General features: G+C 43.1%; 1 protein-coding gene across 8 annotated transcripts in view; it reads left to right on the top strand.

The window, feature by feature from the left end:
• The window catches only part of tns1b (tensin 1b), a 172824-nt gene that overhangs the window by 292 nt on the left and 155109 nt on the right, over positions 1 to 17423 (top strand). Inside the window, exon 1 of one of the 8 annotated variants that reach the window (XM_084362726.1) lies at positions 16118 to 16250. The exons of the other annotated variants lie outside the window; for them this stretch is intronic. Coding sequence (XP_084218852.1) covers positions 16236 to 16250 — 15 coding nt within the window. The 5' untranslated portion in view covers positions 16118 to 16235. Of the gene's footprint in view, positions 1 to 16117; positions 16251 to 17423 lie in introns of those variants that run through there. 8 annotated transcript variants of the gene reach the window in all.

The following is a 17423-nucleotide window of genomic DNA, read 5'->3' on the forward strand; positions in this document are numbered from 1 at the left end:
CGACCTTTGCTTCCACTTGCAAACTCAACATAAAGTCCCACTAACCTGCAGTAATAAGCATGTGTCAGTCAGAGCACAGTGATCCAGAGTATAGCCGGTGGTTACATAAGTAAGAAGCAGCTTGTGCGCAACCATCAATCCAGGTATTTTGCGTGACTAATACCTGCTCTGACATTATGCATTCAGACGCTGCTTCAGTGAGTGAATGAGGTAAACTATTCACTACACTGAGCGCCCAGGGCAACTCTAAAGAAGTCCAAGTTCAGTCATGCTTACACTCCATGACAAAAGGCACAGGGATCAGAGTGATCCTACCTCCACTGGTGTCATGGAAATCATTGATAATCCTCTTCATCTCGCAGGTGGTTTCGTTACTTAGTTAGTTAAATGTGTTTAAGTTGGCGAGTTAGAAGTGTTTTGCAGCCCGAGGCTCTAATTTTCTGCCCTGTGGAATGTGGTCAGTGACCTGTGACCTCCTCTGTCTGACCCCAGACTTCACTTCACTTCATTTCACTTCCATCAGAGTCAGTTTCACACTTTTACACATATTTGAAAAAGTTTTTCAAAGCTCATGAACCTCCTCTCTGTCATCTCAGAGAAATCCACACTAGAACATTTGGTGTTTCATGTGGGCTCAGTCTGACCTTTCCAATTTGTGGCTCTTAACAATTATATTGAGTTGATAATGAAGGATACAAGCCTTTTTTCCCCCCATTCACAGAGCTGATGTGGTGTGAAATATTACGTTGAATGCTTAAACTGAACCGACAGTGTGAGATCAACCCAAAAGGCTGTGTGATTTCATGAGACATATGACACAACCTTTTCTTCTCGCTAAAACCACAAGGGCTGCACGAAGTTAGAAAAAAATGACATTGCAATATTTTTCTTTTCTGCGATATGAAGAAATACAGGAATTCTCTGCCAATAATTTGAACTCCCATGATATCAATGTGGGCAGAAGTCACCATGGTCACAAACACTAAGTGGCAACATTCTTAGTATTTATCAAGTGCTGCAATCTTTTGCGTCAACTTGAATGCTGCGAAAACACAAAAACACATCTAAAATGTGACAGAGTATAAGAAGTATAAAACGCTGAAATGGGTCGCCAGATGTACTTGGGCGGCTGTTAATACACTTAGGCCGACCTCCCAAGTAAGATATATGTGTGGGAAACACTGAATTTGTAAGAATTGATCACTGAGGTCGTCACATACTCACACCTTGAGTTTGTTGCCGTCCTCACACTTGGAGTTGACAAGGTTTTACAGCTGACTGAGGTCGGTGACGGGAGTTATGTAGCTTGTAGCTTTGCCAGTGTGATAATGAATAAGCTTTAATTAAAATATCTTATTTTGCTGGTTATTTCTTTCCTAAATACAAATATGTGGATATATTTTTTTAATCTGACCATAATTTATATTTTTCTCATCTGAGCTGCTCCACAATCTGCTAAGGTACCTGATAGGGCTGCAGCTGGACCCCTGGGGTTCAAGTACCCTTGGCTGGGAATCACTGGTCTCGATGATGCCTCGTATAATAATTATGTGGGTGGAAAATCCTTTTATTGCTGATTTAATAAACATATTATTGCCCACCACGGCACAGACATGTACTATATAATGACCGGCATGGTTCCTGTGCTGCTGGGAAGTAACACCAAGGAGACACTTCTAGACCTCTCGTATGACTTTCCCTGGATACGCTGACTTGTCTGGTGGCACAGACAAACAGCTGGCAGGGAGGCGTGGAGGGCTGTGGGCGCTCCCGAGAGCGGTGGGAAATGAATGCCCTGTCTCTGCCAGCAGAGCTGTGGTTGAAGTAATGAAGTGGTGCTAAAGCGTTGAAAATAGTCACGTTAGTAAAGTAGCCAAGTGTCAGTCATGCTGTGAATAAACAAACAGATATAAAAGGAACATTTTAGAAGAAGTTTGGAAAATATAGAGCTGAATATCATCTCTGGAGCTTTTTACCTTGCCAAATGCTTGTCAGCGTACCATTTTTCTGCATACCTTTTGCCCTTTTTCTTCGTGCTTACATTTGGGTTGGAGGTGCGCTCAGGTGTAGACAATATGCTTCCTGTGGTAATTCCTCCTTGTGTGTGTGTGTGTGTGATGCTTGCGGTTTGTCTCCCAGACGAAGAAGAGAGTTTGGATGCTCCTGTCAGCGGCGCTCAGGGAGGCCCACTGTGCAGATCTTTGAAGAGCGATAAAAATCGCCCAGAAAGTAAAACCCTCATGTAAAACCAAAGTACACAGCCGAGTCTTTGAACCAGATGAGGGGGTCTTGAATAGGCTTCGAGAAGAATGTGCGCTGTGTGTTTTGAATCTAGGGGTTGTTGTATAATGGCAGCACATGGGTTTACAGAAGAACAGAACATAACCTGACTGCACAGACTCACTCGCAAGAATGGCATTAAATTAAGATAATGCATTACTCTATCGTGCTGGCATTGTTTGCAAAACACGTCAGGGACACAGGCTGCACATTGTCCGGAAGATTCACAAAAAAATACCCGCTTTTGTCGTCAGTAAATTGGCTGCAAAATGTCCTGAAGTCTTGCTAAAAATATCTGCTTTTATTTGACAGGCTGCACACCTCCAACTTCTCAGTGAGGTAACCAACTCCTTTCCCTCATTAACGTTATCAGGTTCCCCGTTAGCATTGCGTTTACATCCTCTGCCATAGTCTTGTTGGTCATCACTCATCACGTGATAAGTGAAATGTGACTCAAGCTACTCTGTGCTGCGACGGAGCGGACACTTTCAGTTTGTAGTTGTAGCGTCTGCAGTCCGACTGAGGATCAACAAAACAACAGTCGGCAACGGTGGGCAAGTAATGTAATTGCTGTATGCCAGAACACTGTGAAACACCGACTACCATGACAAGATTAATATTCAGAGTGCACACAATGTGAATTTCACCTTGTATTACCTGTCTATAAAGCCAACATACCAACTATACAGGCATTAGCTGTTGCTAGTTAGCAAAGTATGCAGAGATTTACCTTTTTTTTTACAGTTCTTTCTTTTCTTTGTCTCTGTACCTTGCAATTGAGTTACACATAAGTACATTAGTAGTTAACTTACACAGGTGTCTTCATCTCGGTTCGTACTGCCAAATTTAGAGAAAATCCCCATCTATTTCGAGCCACATCTGTCTTTTCATTGACTTTAAACCTTCTGTTTTAAAATAAGTGAGAACACACCCAAGGAGCTCAGATACTTGGCAGACGAAGACCAGAGAGAAATCAGGAGTGGATTGGACTCCAGTGCGATGCTCACGTTCAAACGTCTGCTGCTGTGTATGAAGCAGGAAAGTTGTTGTTGTTCGACATATGAATCTGATAAGCTGATGGTTTATTGACCCTGTTTCTGTTGCAGCAGCAGCATCAGAGGGAGGCGTGTGAGGCATTTTAAGTACATTTTATTGGTCTTGAGATAAAGTTACTCTGTATAAATGAAGTCCATGTAGTCTTCTGTTAGTTTCATGTAAACAAGGCTAAGAGTCCACACCCCTGTGAGCAGATATGTGAGGCTGTACTCAGGCTCAGTCGTGTTTTTGGATTTGTATGTTTTATATAAAAGCTGTACACTAGAAGCACAGTTATCTTCACTGTTACACATGAACATGATGGTGACGATAACGACCATTTTAAATTTAAAACCATATCAAATTTCAATATCTAGGTCAGGTATCTGTTTGCCAGCCCTCAGTGGGTTTCAAGTAACGAGCAGACCAACATAAGGAGCACCGCCGACTCTCCCTCCTTTAAGAAACTAATCCTGTTTCCAGTTTGATGCCTGTCAGGTCCTGCTCTCTATCTGCCTCTGTTTCTGAATTCCCACCAAAGTGTCAGACGGCAGACGGGGGCTTTCCTGGGATTTGAAGATTTTCGATAAAGGTATGCGGTGAACTGAAAGTTACCTGCCGCCCCATATTGCATTCCAGTGGATGCTTTAGCTGTGTGGAAACAGTGTGTCCTCTGTGCTGCGTCTCTGGGGAGGCCTATCATTTCACTCCTACCTGCCGGCGCTGACCCGCACATGGGCCGCAGAACAAGACCCTCTCTGTGTGTTCCTCTGTGGAGAGGTGCCCAGTGTGTGCTTGACCCGGGAGAGGGTTGTGATGCCTCAGCAAGGTTAACCCCTGTCATTTTACCTGTTAGTGCCCGTGCACGCAGGAATTTAACCTTTTATCTCAGAGGAGGAAGCTTCTTTTAATAGACCTCTTCTTCACATGACAGTCAGGGCAGAGGAGGCCGCATCGTATTTATCTTGACAATGACGATTCAGACAATAAGAGGAGATATCAAAGAGTTCAGTTATTGTAGAGTTTGATTGTCTACTTACCTGCATCTGTCAGTCTTGATGTGGTAAACCTTTCTCACATGCTGCTCCCAGCAGGTCAAACCAGCTCTGACCAAGCAACTATTATGATTTCTCACACTTTTAACTGGTTTGTCTTCTACTCTACATCCGTCCCAACAGACCTTTAGGGGATTGGATACTTCAATCCAGTCGCATAATGAGAATCCCGTACACAGTGATAACGAAAGTTGGAAAAAAAACATGTAGAGAAGGAAGAAACAGGAAAAAAATCAGTGATCAGAGCAGTTTCCATATGTATTTATAAACTTAAGTTGCATTTATGAGCAGATGTAAAGAAACACAACCATACTGACAGGAATAGATATGACCATTAAGCTTACAATGATAAAGCAATAATTATTCATTTGAAAAGTTATGTGAGATTAATAATGTACCATTTAAATCTAAAGGTCTAGTGTGTAGGATTTAGTGGCATCGAGCAGTATGTTTGCAGATAACAACCAAAAGATCCTCCCTCATCTCCCACCCTCTCTAATGCTAGCGTGCGGTTTGTCCCTTCTGGAATAGTGAATAAGAAAAAGTGCAGAGAGGAAGAAACTGTCTAAAATGTGGCCCCTCTCACAAAGACGGATGACAACAGTGCTCGTTGTGATGTCTGTAAAATGATTGTTTCAGGGTGGAAACACCTGCAATATGCGTTTTCATAACATGGGTTTAAATTCCAGGAATGCCGTGTATCTGACACGGCTTCCTAATCAAGCAGCACCTCCATTAGCGGGGAAAATATCCTGCTGAAATAACATTAGCGCCACGCAGGCAGGCTTAACAGATTTATTTATTTATTTACTGAGAAAACCTAAATGAAAACAAATCCTGCAGTAAATATCCTCTCATTTCATCCATTTTAGATGAGAGACAGATGGTTGCTCCCGCTAGTTCTCAGGCTACCGCCAAAAATTGATCAGGACTCGGTGAGCAAATGGATAAAGAACCGGACCAGTAACCCTGAGAGCAGTCACATGAATATTTTCCTTACCCCTTTTGGCTTGGATGTGCGTGTACACTCCTATTGTTGCATCAATACAAATCGTATCAATCCCCATCCTTATTCAGAACCCATCAGACATTTGTTGACATGAGCTCCAGATAAGGACACACAAGTCTCAACAGTCAAACATGAAAATAAATTGAGAAGAAATTCCTCGTCTTGAGCCAAGTACTTGCATGGAATCGTCCGATAATTCGAGCCTTTCTGGAAGTCAACGCCTTTACTTTCAATGCTTCGTGGTCACAGGATGTGTGAATCCGATGAGCGGATATTTCTTTTCCAAACAGCCTTTTCAAGACATTACTGATTCGGTGATGCGTGACGCTGCCCACAAAGCCCGTGGAAGGGGAAGATAATGGGACACAAAAGGCGTTCATTGAGCTTCTTAAAGTGTCTTTAATTCACTTGGCAATGCACAGTGGATAGAATGACAGTCAGGATGATAGATTAAGGCGCGGGGCAACTGTATTTTCCCCCCAGAGTCACGGTTGTGTGCCCCTTTTCTTGGAATGTAAAGCGGAGGCCTAACTTCCACCTCAGCCTCAGACCTTGTGGCAACATAATACACTCTGTTAGCCCTCTACCGTCCAGCCTCTATGGCTTTGTGTACCCGTGAATGTGGCCTTTATGCTGCAGTTTTGTTGATATTTCTCTACGTGTGGGGGGATTTTCTTGTCTTCTTCCTAATACTTGGCAAGGACGACGTGGCATTTGCTCTTGGCAACGTCCAAATCCCACAAAGTCTCACTCTGGGGGCCTTTGTAGCCATTCACAACACTTCCGAGTGATGGACAGGGAGCTCGGCTCTCCCAGGTCGCATCCCCTTCGCCTCAAAATGTGTCTTTTGTTGATATTTGTGGCTCTTCTTTTTTCCCGGGGTGTTTTTCACCGAGGTCGGATGCCACAGGGCTCCAAGGGTAATTACTGTGACAGTGGAGCAGAAGTTAGGCTGGGCTACCCAGGTCGCCCAATCATGTTTTCATCATCGGGAGAATGTTTTTCTTTGGGGACGTAATAAATCCCCCCTTTGACATGCTGCATTTACTCTGAATACACACAGGAAGAAAGACCCCAGGTTTTTTTTTTTTTTCTTTCTCTCGCTCTCTATTTTGCACCAATGCTTGTAACAAGCTGAGGCAGATCATTGTTGCTAGTTCGCCCTCACTGCTTTTAAAAGGATAGGTTTGCACACTTAGGCATTCCACTGCGGAGGAATTTCATAGGTATTTGCACTGGAATGTGGTTTCTCGCTGGACTGGGAGGGGAAACGTAATGGGGCTTCATGAAATGTGACCATTAAGTGTCCGATAAACATATAGATTACTCACTGTCACGTGCAAAGCTGTGCAGAAAATAAAGGAGTCACTGGATAAACATATGACTAATCTCCACGCTGATGGAAATGTGTCCACTGTGAACTTCTTGATTAATGTTTTTGGAGAAACGTAACTCTTCTCTTTACACGTCTCCAGTGTCCTAAAGATAACACGGGGGGGACACAACAGTTGATTGTTCTGGAGAGAAAGTTTGTCATGCCGTTATTATTAGTAGAACAGGAGTAGAAACTCAATATCCCTCCATAAAAAAAAAACGGCACATGTTCCACGTTCCCGTCCTGATCCCTGTTAATGAGAGCGGGTGTGTCGCCTCCTGAAGGAATCTTTAATTAAATCACACTCTCGGACCCGATGCTGCACATGTGTCGCACACGCCTGAAATCCTACACAAGCGTCAACGGCGTGCCGCACATTTATATCTTACACACAGGCTGGGAGTTTATTTACGGTGTCCCCAAGGCTGTGTTCACACCGAAGCTGAAAATACACTGAATCTATTTTGTTCTCACACGTATATAAGGCGATAAAATGATACATAACATGAGGTGATCAGAATTAGTCTCCAGATTTAGCCATATCTTTTTATATGTTCATGGCTGCCCCTATAATATCTCTGGTTGTATTAAATATTGCATGCGCTGCTGTAAATTACTGGGCAGGGCTGCTGTATCGATGGCATTGGATTTATACAGTAAGTTTTATTTAGCATCAGTGTGATGGTCACACCAAATGCTGCATGATTTGCACAGTAACATCCTCAAAATAAAAGTTTATTAATATATTAAACAATGTTTGTCACCTACATTAGCATGTTGCTTACGTTAGCTTGTCAGTTTTGTGCCTCGGCGTGTAGTTTGGCGACTACATGGTGTCCTGTGAATACCAATCTCAGAGTCTGAACTTCAGATGGCAGGTGTTGAGGGATTGTCCACGGTGGAGCTTAGCGGTAACATAAGACACCAGACAATCGCACAAAATGACAAAGCGATCGCAGGAATGTCATCCAGTGAAGTGATAAGTAACAGTGTTGCGGTGGAGGGAGCTGCTAACTGATAGTGCAGCCATTAAAAAACAGCTCGACCTGTTTCATTTAATACCGTTTAAAGGCACTTTATCTAACTAGAGACTGCCGGGTCCATTACTGTTATCTCTGACGAGGGGAGCCCAGCAGATAAAGTACAGCAGTGAAACATTTTGAGCGTGTATGTTTCATTAACGCTGATGTCATGCTTTGCTCCTGAGATTAAATATCAATTACAGAGCAAATATTTATCTAAATAAACACCCTTATGTCCAAATGTGCAAAATGTATTTCTAAGCATCTTCTGAAGGATGCATTAGACTCTAGTCACTACATGTGAGGAGGTATGCATTTCACAACACTCTCCTTTGACTGCCGTACAGTGCAGGTCAAGTTGGTGTCACAGTGATAGCACAGCGATATGTGATCTAGCCACCCTATTTTGTCAGGAAGAATATAACTCGCACACCCGAGGAAAGTCTCAAACCCGAGTTACACGGCTGTGAACGGCTCTTGACAACACAACACAATGATGCCGAGGTATTCAGGCTATTTTCATAGTCATGCCGCGAAGACTTGCCAAGGCAGACAGGCACGCAGAAGGCAAAGTAGTAGCAGATTATGTTCTCAGAACTTCTGTGACTAATGTAATGTAAAATGAAGTGGGCTTAAAGGGTAAAACCCCTCAATTTAGGTAATCCAATATGCTATTCATGCAGTCTGGGAAAGTCCATATAGAACGTAAGAAACGAGGTCTGTGTTAAGACTAAAAGGCCTTTCATGCTCGATACTTAATTGCTGCCGTCATTCAAACCTAATTGCTGCCTCTCTTTGGTGAGTATTTATAATGAGGATGATACATACGGTTTTCTGTGTCCCGTCCACATTTAAAAAGAGCTGCATGATAAAAACTTCATGTGCGTAAAGATATGGTTCAGAACTACACTAATGAAACAGCCAGTATAGCTTATTGCTGATGTGTTGATATTGGTATACAGGGCCAGTGTTGGGTGTAATGCATTAGATAGCATTACTGTAATCACATTAGTCTGTAATGAAGTAGTGTAACACATTACTGGTCCTAAATTCAGTAATCACATTACAGTTACTATTTAAACAAATTGGCACTGGGTGGCTGTGGCTCAGGAGGTGAAGCGGGTCGTCCAGTAAACAGAAGATCGCCGGTTTGATTCCCTGGCTGCATGTCCAAGTGTCCTTGAGCAAGACACTGAACCCCAAAGTTGCTCCTGATGAGCAGGGAGGCACCTTGCATGGCAGCCTCTGCCATCAATGTGTGATTGTCTTGTCACAAGTTTTGTTAAGCACTTTGAGCTGTCAGCAGACCAGAGAAGCTTTATAGAAATGCAAGACCATCTGCACAGGTTTAACAGTTATCTGCATATCAAAAGAATAATCAAACGTGCCTTATAATGCACGCATGAGCTACGTGACGAGCTAATGCAGTTACATTTTACGGTCAGCAAACAGCTTTACCTCAATCCACTATTTCTCTATCCATGGTGTAGAGTCCAAAATGCTTCCACGCGTTACTTTACAGATGGTTGGGTGTCATGTGCCGGAAATCCTTAGCATGACACTCGATACAAACAATAGCCTTGTTTATTGATAGTGCAGGGCATGTAGTGGGTCATGCGGACAGCGTCTTCTTTGAATGGACTACAAGCCACCGTCTGCTGCACATACAGAGTGAAACGTTTTCATTTCACTAGATGATTTCAGATTTCATTTTCTCCCCCTGTTAGAATAGTAGTTCAGATTTTGAATAAAAAGTGACGGCCCTAGTCGGATCATCAGACCCAATCTGGCAAAAGTCTAGTAAAACGTGATTTTTCCTGCACTGCACTGTTCTGTAGCGAGTCTGCTCGGATCCACTTGAGTATCAGATATAATGAAACAGAGACCCGAAACCCACAAAAGGACAATGAGGCCCAACGTCATCGGATTAGACTGTAGTTTGGACCCAACCCGACACGTGTTCCCGGTCAGGACTTAGTTCCAACAAACCACAACATCACTGAAATGTTTCAGTGTGAAAATTTAGTCCATAACTTTCTGAAATGTCCCCAAACAATAAATTATGAACTTCTGCTGGCTCGACTGAGACAAATTACTTGGAACACATCCAGCTGAAATACCAGCCGCGCTTTGAGCACCATAGATCATTTGTTGTTTAATTCAAGCCCGTTCAAGTCTGTAACTGCACAAAAATCAAACACATCAAGATGACGGAGACTTGTTTGCCTCGCATTATCTCAGACATGGCCAAACATTTGAATTTCCAGAGCTCTTTTATCTGCAGGAAAAAAACCACGTGACGGTGTTTGCTCGGCGTCTGGGTGGGTCTCTGCTGTGTTGACCGGGGACAAGCAGACATGAAAGGATGAAGGAAGACAACCAGTAAACAGAGAATACATTCCTGCTCTCAACCTGCGGCGTGTAGCCAAAACAACGGCAGAGTGCAGTATTTTATCTGAAGACCGTTTTCTTAAATGCATCGGGAAGTTCAAAGTGGAGCTCATGACTGTAACAACAGTTTGATTTGAATGATAACGTGCTTTTTAACCAGCAGATGGGGACATTGCCAACGACCTTTTCTACATTATAAACTGTTATTTACTCACATAATCGCTCACAAATGTCAACGGATATAAAAGGTGACCTTTAAAAATGATAGATTATGCAGTAATGTGCATGAATTGTATCATATTGTTAGATTAGATATAAATATAATTAAACTCAGGTAAGTGTCTTTTTTTTCACTATAGCCTTAAATTAAAAACAAGGTGAGGATATAGCTCTGTACCGTCGTCACCCAAACACATTTCCAATGTTTCACATTGTACTTGACTATGACATCATCTTGTTTCCAAAGAAACTCTTCATTACAAGGATATGAACCATCGGGACCTCCGTCATTATGTTTCGATTTAAAATGCTGAACTCCCTATGAAATAATCCTACCGTTCTAACTTTAGACGCTGAATGAGAAAATCAGTTTCAAGAGCTTTAATAACACCGTTCTCTGTGGACTGGAATAATGTTTGCCCTGTTAAAATAACTGGAACCCACAAAACCCCTCAGGGCTTCACATGAGGGAGTAAAAACACAGGTAAACACTTTTGAGCTCCCACAAGAAACGTTTGCGTTCTTGCGCTAAACTTTGCATTTCTTTCTCCACAGAAACTTTTGCGTTTGTTCTTCTCTCTACTTCACTTTTCCTCACCGAGTGTGGCCCACGGCTCTCCAGAGCGCATCCCAGTGAGTCAGGGTTGCCATGGTTTCCCTGACAGCAGCTGCATCGTTGTCAGAAACTTTGACGTACCTGTGCGCCACCAGAATGATCACTAAAACCTCCTTGTGAAAGTGCGCTAAAAGACGAGGATAAGGGAAACTGGGGGGAAAGCGTAAAATGAGAGATCTGGGACAAACTCGGTGAGAAAACAAATAAGTAAAGAAAACAAAGTTTTGCGAGAGAACGTAAAAGTTCCTCGCTACAACACAGAATCTGTTTCTTCCTCCCTCGTGTCCTCTAGGAAGTAGGAAGTATGAAAACGTGATTGTAACACATGACAGAAAGTGACAGGAACGAGTCTTTCAGCGGTGATTCCTTATTTACTCATCCATCATGTTCTGAGGCTGTGACGAATTTATTCATGTAGCTCCTTAAAAGCGAATGATACCGAGTTATAAAACGTTCAAAAGGAGACGCTCCTTTTCTTCGAGAGCACTGAATGTTTCCAATGTCAACACAGTTAAAAGCTCCCATGCCGAGGTGACGGCTGTGCAATGTCCCATCGCTCTCCTGTAACAAGGTCCGTTTCTGAGAAGTTAATTCAATTAAAGCAGACAAAAGGCCACTGGCACCAATAAAGTTTGGGTGAAATGTGAAGCCGTGCGATGGACACACACACTGTCTTGTGGCCAGTCGAGCGTGATTTACATTTGCATAATGCCCGGCTAGTGGGCAGGCTCACCGTCACCATGGGTTACGGCTGGTGCCGTGAAGACATTCGGCTCCGTGTTCGGTGGGTGTATCCCGTCTGAAGCTGACAGGCGGTGCGTCCTCACTACCGCTACCACACACAACGGCTTATACACACACACACACACACACTTTTGTCTAACTACCTTTAAAGACATTGTTTTGCTTGCTTTAAAATCTTTCCTTGACCCTCTCATTAACATTAACCTCGATCTAAACTTTAATCTGAAACTAAACTAATTTAATTTCAGTCCCAAATCCTCACACTAAGTAACTTTAAGACAAACGATGCAGTATTTGTCGTTTGCTGTTCAAACGATCTTGCTACAGAATCGCTGACGCACAGAAACGTTCTGAAGACGGCAAAATATTCAAGAAAATACAGGCAGAAGGCACTGACACACACTTTCTGTTTTTTTTTTATCTCAGTCTATACATTGTTTTACAAGAAAATCCTGCGTAGTATCCCTTTAACAATAAGACATAACACTGCAGGAGAAAGGACTGTGAAGAAACCTAATCACGGTTGCCCATTTTAAAGTCATTCAGCTCCTAACATGAGACAAAGAGGACAGATCTTTTGCAAAATCCAGAAAAAAAACCAACACAGACTAAAAGTTTGAGCTCTCGTGCGTCAGTTCAGGCAGAACGCTGATGTTATGCTTACATTAGCTGATTGGCTGCAGATTTTTCATGCCTGCTTTACAGTAACTGGATCATTTATCAGCTGTTTGGCTGCCAGCTGACTAGTAACATTCAATCATAATCAAGCAAGTGTGCAGCACAGCCAGTTTAACCTGACGTTATTATTAGAGCCCGACTGAGACTGATTTAAAAACTCTGGTATTGATATATCAGCCGATATGCATATTTTGTTGTACCCAGTAAACTTCACTGGGAATTTTATAATCAAGTAACTAATTAACTTGCATGCAGGATGTTTGTTGTGCCAAGATGTAATAGTGCTGGTGATTGGCTGTCTCGAGGCACGCAGGGAAAACACTGTGTATCGCCAGAGACGGGGCTCAGCATGTGCATGTACATGTGTTACGCAACCTTTTGGTTAAAATGGATTTCATTGGATTGGATTTGTTCTGTAACTTTCTGTATCCATTTTTTAAAAATATTCCCAGCCCTAATTATAATCTCAAAAAAAGTTTTCATATTCAGCCCGCTGATGTATCGGTCGATTACTGTCAGTGATCAGCATCGTGTCTTTAGAGTCTCTGAGTCGCCTTTTAGTGGGAAAGAGAGAGCTGAGCGTGAATATTGGGCTGGTTTCATGCATCTGTTTCCCCTAATTTGCTACATGAGATAATTTCCTCCACTCATAAAATGAAAGTACATACTTGTGACCCACACAAGAACAGCTGTGAGCTCAGTGTTACTCAAAAATGTTTCTACAGTTTGTCAGCGATTCTCTTATTGTGACACTGCCACCATGTGAACGATCCCAGAAATCTTCACTGTGGAGATATCTGTCCAACTGGGAGAAGACCTGAAGGAAGATACAGAAGGTCTGCAGATGCCGTTTGGCCCGTGAGCTGCAGAGCAGATACTGTATGTGCCGCTTTGTGATGATCAAACCTGGATCAGCGGCTAATCGCGTCTTGACGCTCGGAGCTCGCAACCACAGCATTTCGTGCCGTTGTTCAAACATTTGTGCCCTCGTTTATGTTTCAGTCTGACTTTATTAGTCATCATCCCGGGATTGTGTCCACACAAACTGTAAATCTTCAGGGATTACTCTGTAATTTTTGCCTATCATCTTTAATAATCTGCCAGCATTATCCCACATACTTCATCATCCCTCGCACATGTGGAATGCGTCGACTCCATGTGCTCCCAAAGGATGTTCTAATTTGTGAGTAATGCTCTGATGTTTCTTGGAAATCCTCTCCGAAACGACTGAACTCGGCCAGCGAGCAGCTAAATAAATGTTTAAGGGATTTAGTGATTACACTGGTTACTCTCCTGTGTGAAGAAGAGTCCCCGAGGGTTTATCTGAGGCACCGTGTTTACAGATGTGGTGAAGAGGCCAGCAGGGGGCGGTCAGTGTTGTGATTTGTTAAAACCTGCAGCAGCTATATGCACTCGGCTGTAACTTGGTGTGCATGTGGTTTAATCAGAAATGACAAGTGTGAGCTCACGCAACATGCGCTTCCAATTTAGACCCATGCCTCTGCCTGATCCCCAGAGCACATGGCAGGGAGGACTACTCACACAGCACTCAGATATTCAGACACTCCTCTTGGCAGCGGCGCTCACGGAGGCCTCGCTCATGGCTTAGCACTCTGAGGAGCGATAACAATCGGCCAGAAAGTAAAACCCCCCCCCCCCCATGTTAAAACCTAAGCACACAGCGCAGACTTTGATCCAGCTGAGGGGGGTTTGTGAAGGGCTTTAGGAAGAATGAGACCTATATGGTTTTGGCTCAGGGCTTCACAGTCTTTACAATACACACAGAGCTGGAATCCCTCGATCCACAACACATGTATGGACAGAAACATTCTCAGGTTGTAACAATGGGAGTTTGTTTTACAGCTGTTTTATGCAGTTATAAGTTTATGTGAAGCACTTTGTATCTGAAGTTTATTGTTACACATGTTAGGTTTGGACCAATATGTTTTTTTTTTAGGGCTGATACCGATTATTACTAATCAAGGAGATGGATGAGCAGTGTTTGGAACAAAGGGTGTCATGATGATTGTTTCTAAGATCAATGAGCTCTCATCGATCTGTGTCTGCAGATCTGACTCGTGCGTGTTCAGAGACAAAAAACAACACTTCAGAGATGCAAAGCTGGTTCACCGATAGCCTGCAGCTGCACTTCCAGATATCCCTTTCTTACCCTGCGTGCACAAAGACGATCAATCGACTGGTTCTGGAGGGAACTGGAATTATTTGCATTTTCGAAGATCCCTTATTCATGTAGGGAAGAGGGTTAACTCTTGACAGAGTATTTGAGGAACCAAACTTTCTAACAAACTGAATTTCTATCTTTTGTTGTTTTTTGTTGAAATCTGGAATCTGTATTTTGGTGAATATTACTTCAGCTTGCCTGACAACTAACATGCAAAAAGCCACCAGGATAAAGTCTATCTGTCTTTGTAAAGTACCCCTCTCAAGAAGAACAGGAACATGTAAGTAACCTCTCTCGATCTTTACAAATTCAGATGTGAATTATGAAATTCAAATCAAAAACAAAAATTGAACTGGGATTTGGAGAATCGAGATATCCCTCGATATGCAGAAAATAAGAAAGTCCAGGCAGAGGGCTGCGGGGTCTCTGCAGATACGAGACACTAACACGCCTTTTTTCTCCCCATCCCAGTCTCCCTCTCTGTCTGTTTCCATTTTTCCTATCTTTATTGTCGATGTTGGGAAGGCGGTTCCCCTTAAATGCATTAAAACTAAAGTAACGAGCCTGTTTTGAAAATGTTAGGAGGAGAAAGTTCAGATACTTGTTGTCAAACGTCAAGACGAAAAGTCAAAAGTTGTCAGAAAAATAAAAGCACTTGTACTTTGTCACTCCCCACCTCTGCTGCTCTGCTCGTGGATTGTGAATGATTAGTTAACGAGGAACATGTGTGGCAGGATTGAATCATGCCTCTCGGATCAGGAAACTTTAAACGTGCGTGTACGTTCGGGAAACAGTCTGAGGCGAGCAGGCTGCCGCCGTGTTTCATCTCCGGCAAAGTAAATATCTCTTCTTTCCTCAAAACCTTGTAAAAGTCGTGTGGAGAGGAGAAGAGTAAACCTGAGGGACGCTAGTGTCCGTCTGACGCTTCTCCTGTTTCTTACCCTGCATGCTCTGCTTCCTAAGTCCTCTCCACGCTCATGGACGAGTGGCAATGAATCTGTCAGGCCTGAGCTGGCTTCCATTAAGTGTCTGTTTTAAAAGAAACACAATAGAGGGGACCGTTTAGTTTGGAGTTACTTGGTTGCAAAGGGGCGACCCCTTCACCTCAGCCGCCACCTCCTCCAATGTATGGAGTCATTTGCTTTCTTTTAAGAAGAAGGCGACGTTGCGTTGGCTACACTGAAAGCTCTTCTTCTGCGTTTATTTGGTCTCGAAACCCGAAAACAGAGAGCCAGAACTCGATGGTCATAAAAAGCAACTCCCTCTCTGTGTGTGGCTTCAACACTGACCTTGGCTGAAGCACAAGAAACAGAAAAATCTCAGAGAGCAAACAACAGCTCCTGGCGTTCTCACTTTCCATGTTCTGATCTCCTGACACTGGCTTTCCATACTGTGTGTGTGTGTGTGTGTGTGTGTGTGTTTCCTCTGTCCTTGCTAACAATGCAGCTCAGGAAGTATGTCAGGATAAGGGCCAGACTGCGAGGCTCTCTTTTGGTCAGTGCGCCCAACTTTGAGGGGACAATAACACGGTCCTAGTTAATCCCAGAAAAGCTCGCTCGGTGTCGGAGAAAGCCGTGGATCTGTGAAAAGGGAATTACCGCCCCAGGTGTGTTCAAAGAGAGCTCGGCGATGTCCCTCTGGCTGGTGAGTGCTGTTGCAACATGTCATGTTTAACTGCGGGTGGTCAAAGAGTCGCTCCCATCTCCAGGTCAGCCCAACCACAGAGTGCTGCAGCGGAGTCAAAGGAGCTCTCAGGTGGTTTTGTCCTGTTGTAGGTTATTGACATGCATCTTCACTTCATGTTACTACACGAAATGTTACGTCTAACCATTGTCCGAGGATGTAAGCTGTTTTTCCGCTCATGACAGTGAGCTATGAAAGACAACTTTTAGGTTTAGGGCGTAACTTTTTACAGGAACTGAATCCAGCATTGAATCAACTCATCGAAACTCTTTGTCGAGTCTGAATAAGTTTAGCTTTCAACATTTGCAGTAATAATAAAAGTAATAAATAATAAAACACAAAGGCAGAACAAGATATGAAATGTGGATTAAAAAGCAACAGGTGTTAACTTTAACAGGTGTTGCATTGCCTGCACTGAAGACGAGACAAAAATGAGAACTGGAGCTCGTCTTTGGTCTCAAAACCTGGAAAACATTGAGAATAACGACTGCACGTTTGAGGAACGTGGACAGTGATGATACGATATGATACGATTAGCGTCTGAGTTTTGAAACTAGAAAACAAGAAAGGATCTTATCCTGATCATAATATGGATTTTGCTTTAAGCATGTCTTGTATATATTTCCTTGTAGTTTTATATCAATATGAAGGTGTTATTATGAAGTCAGATGTGTTTTTTCTCTGTGAAGAAAGAAAGACTGTTCTGTCCGTACTGAGGGGACAATTAAAGACGGTATGAGAAACCTGGTGAATGCCACAAATTCTCTGAAATCACTCGTATGCACCATTGAAGAATTAATTACTTGACACGAGCGGTTCTCCCATGAAGCCTGTTGTTTTTCTTTTTCGGCTGAGAGGACGGACACTGTACACTTCTTTTTTACAGTCTGGGCCGTCTCCCCTGTGGACAGTATCGCTTCCACTTAGTGCAAGTGAACTGCTCTTTATGGCGTCTTTTAATTAAAGCTGTTGTTTGTGTCTTATTTTATTTGATGACATCAACACTTTGCCTTGTGTCGCTATCGTCTGTGTTCTGACCCTCGGAGGAGACGGAGACAGTCTGTGCCGTGTCCATTTGCCCGTCAGTCTCTTTTGTCCTGTCCTCTGATGTTGGAGTGTCACTCTGGAGGCGTC

The sequence above is a fragment of the Pagrus pagrus genome (genome assembly GCF_965226575.1).
Source record: "Pagrus pagrus genome assembly, chromosome: 9".
Classification (NCBI taxonomy): domain Eukaryota; kingdom Metazoa; phylum Chordata; class Actinopteri; order Spariformes; family Sparidae; genus Pagrus; species Pagrus pagrus.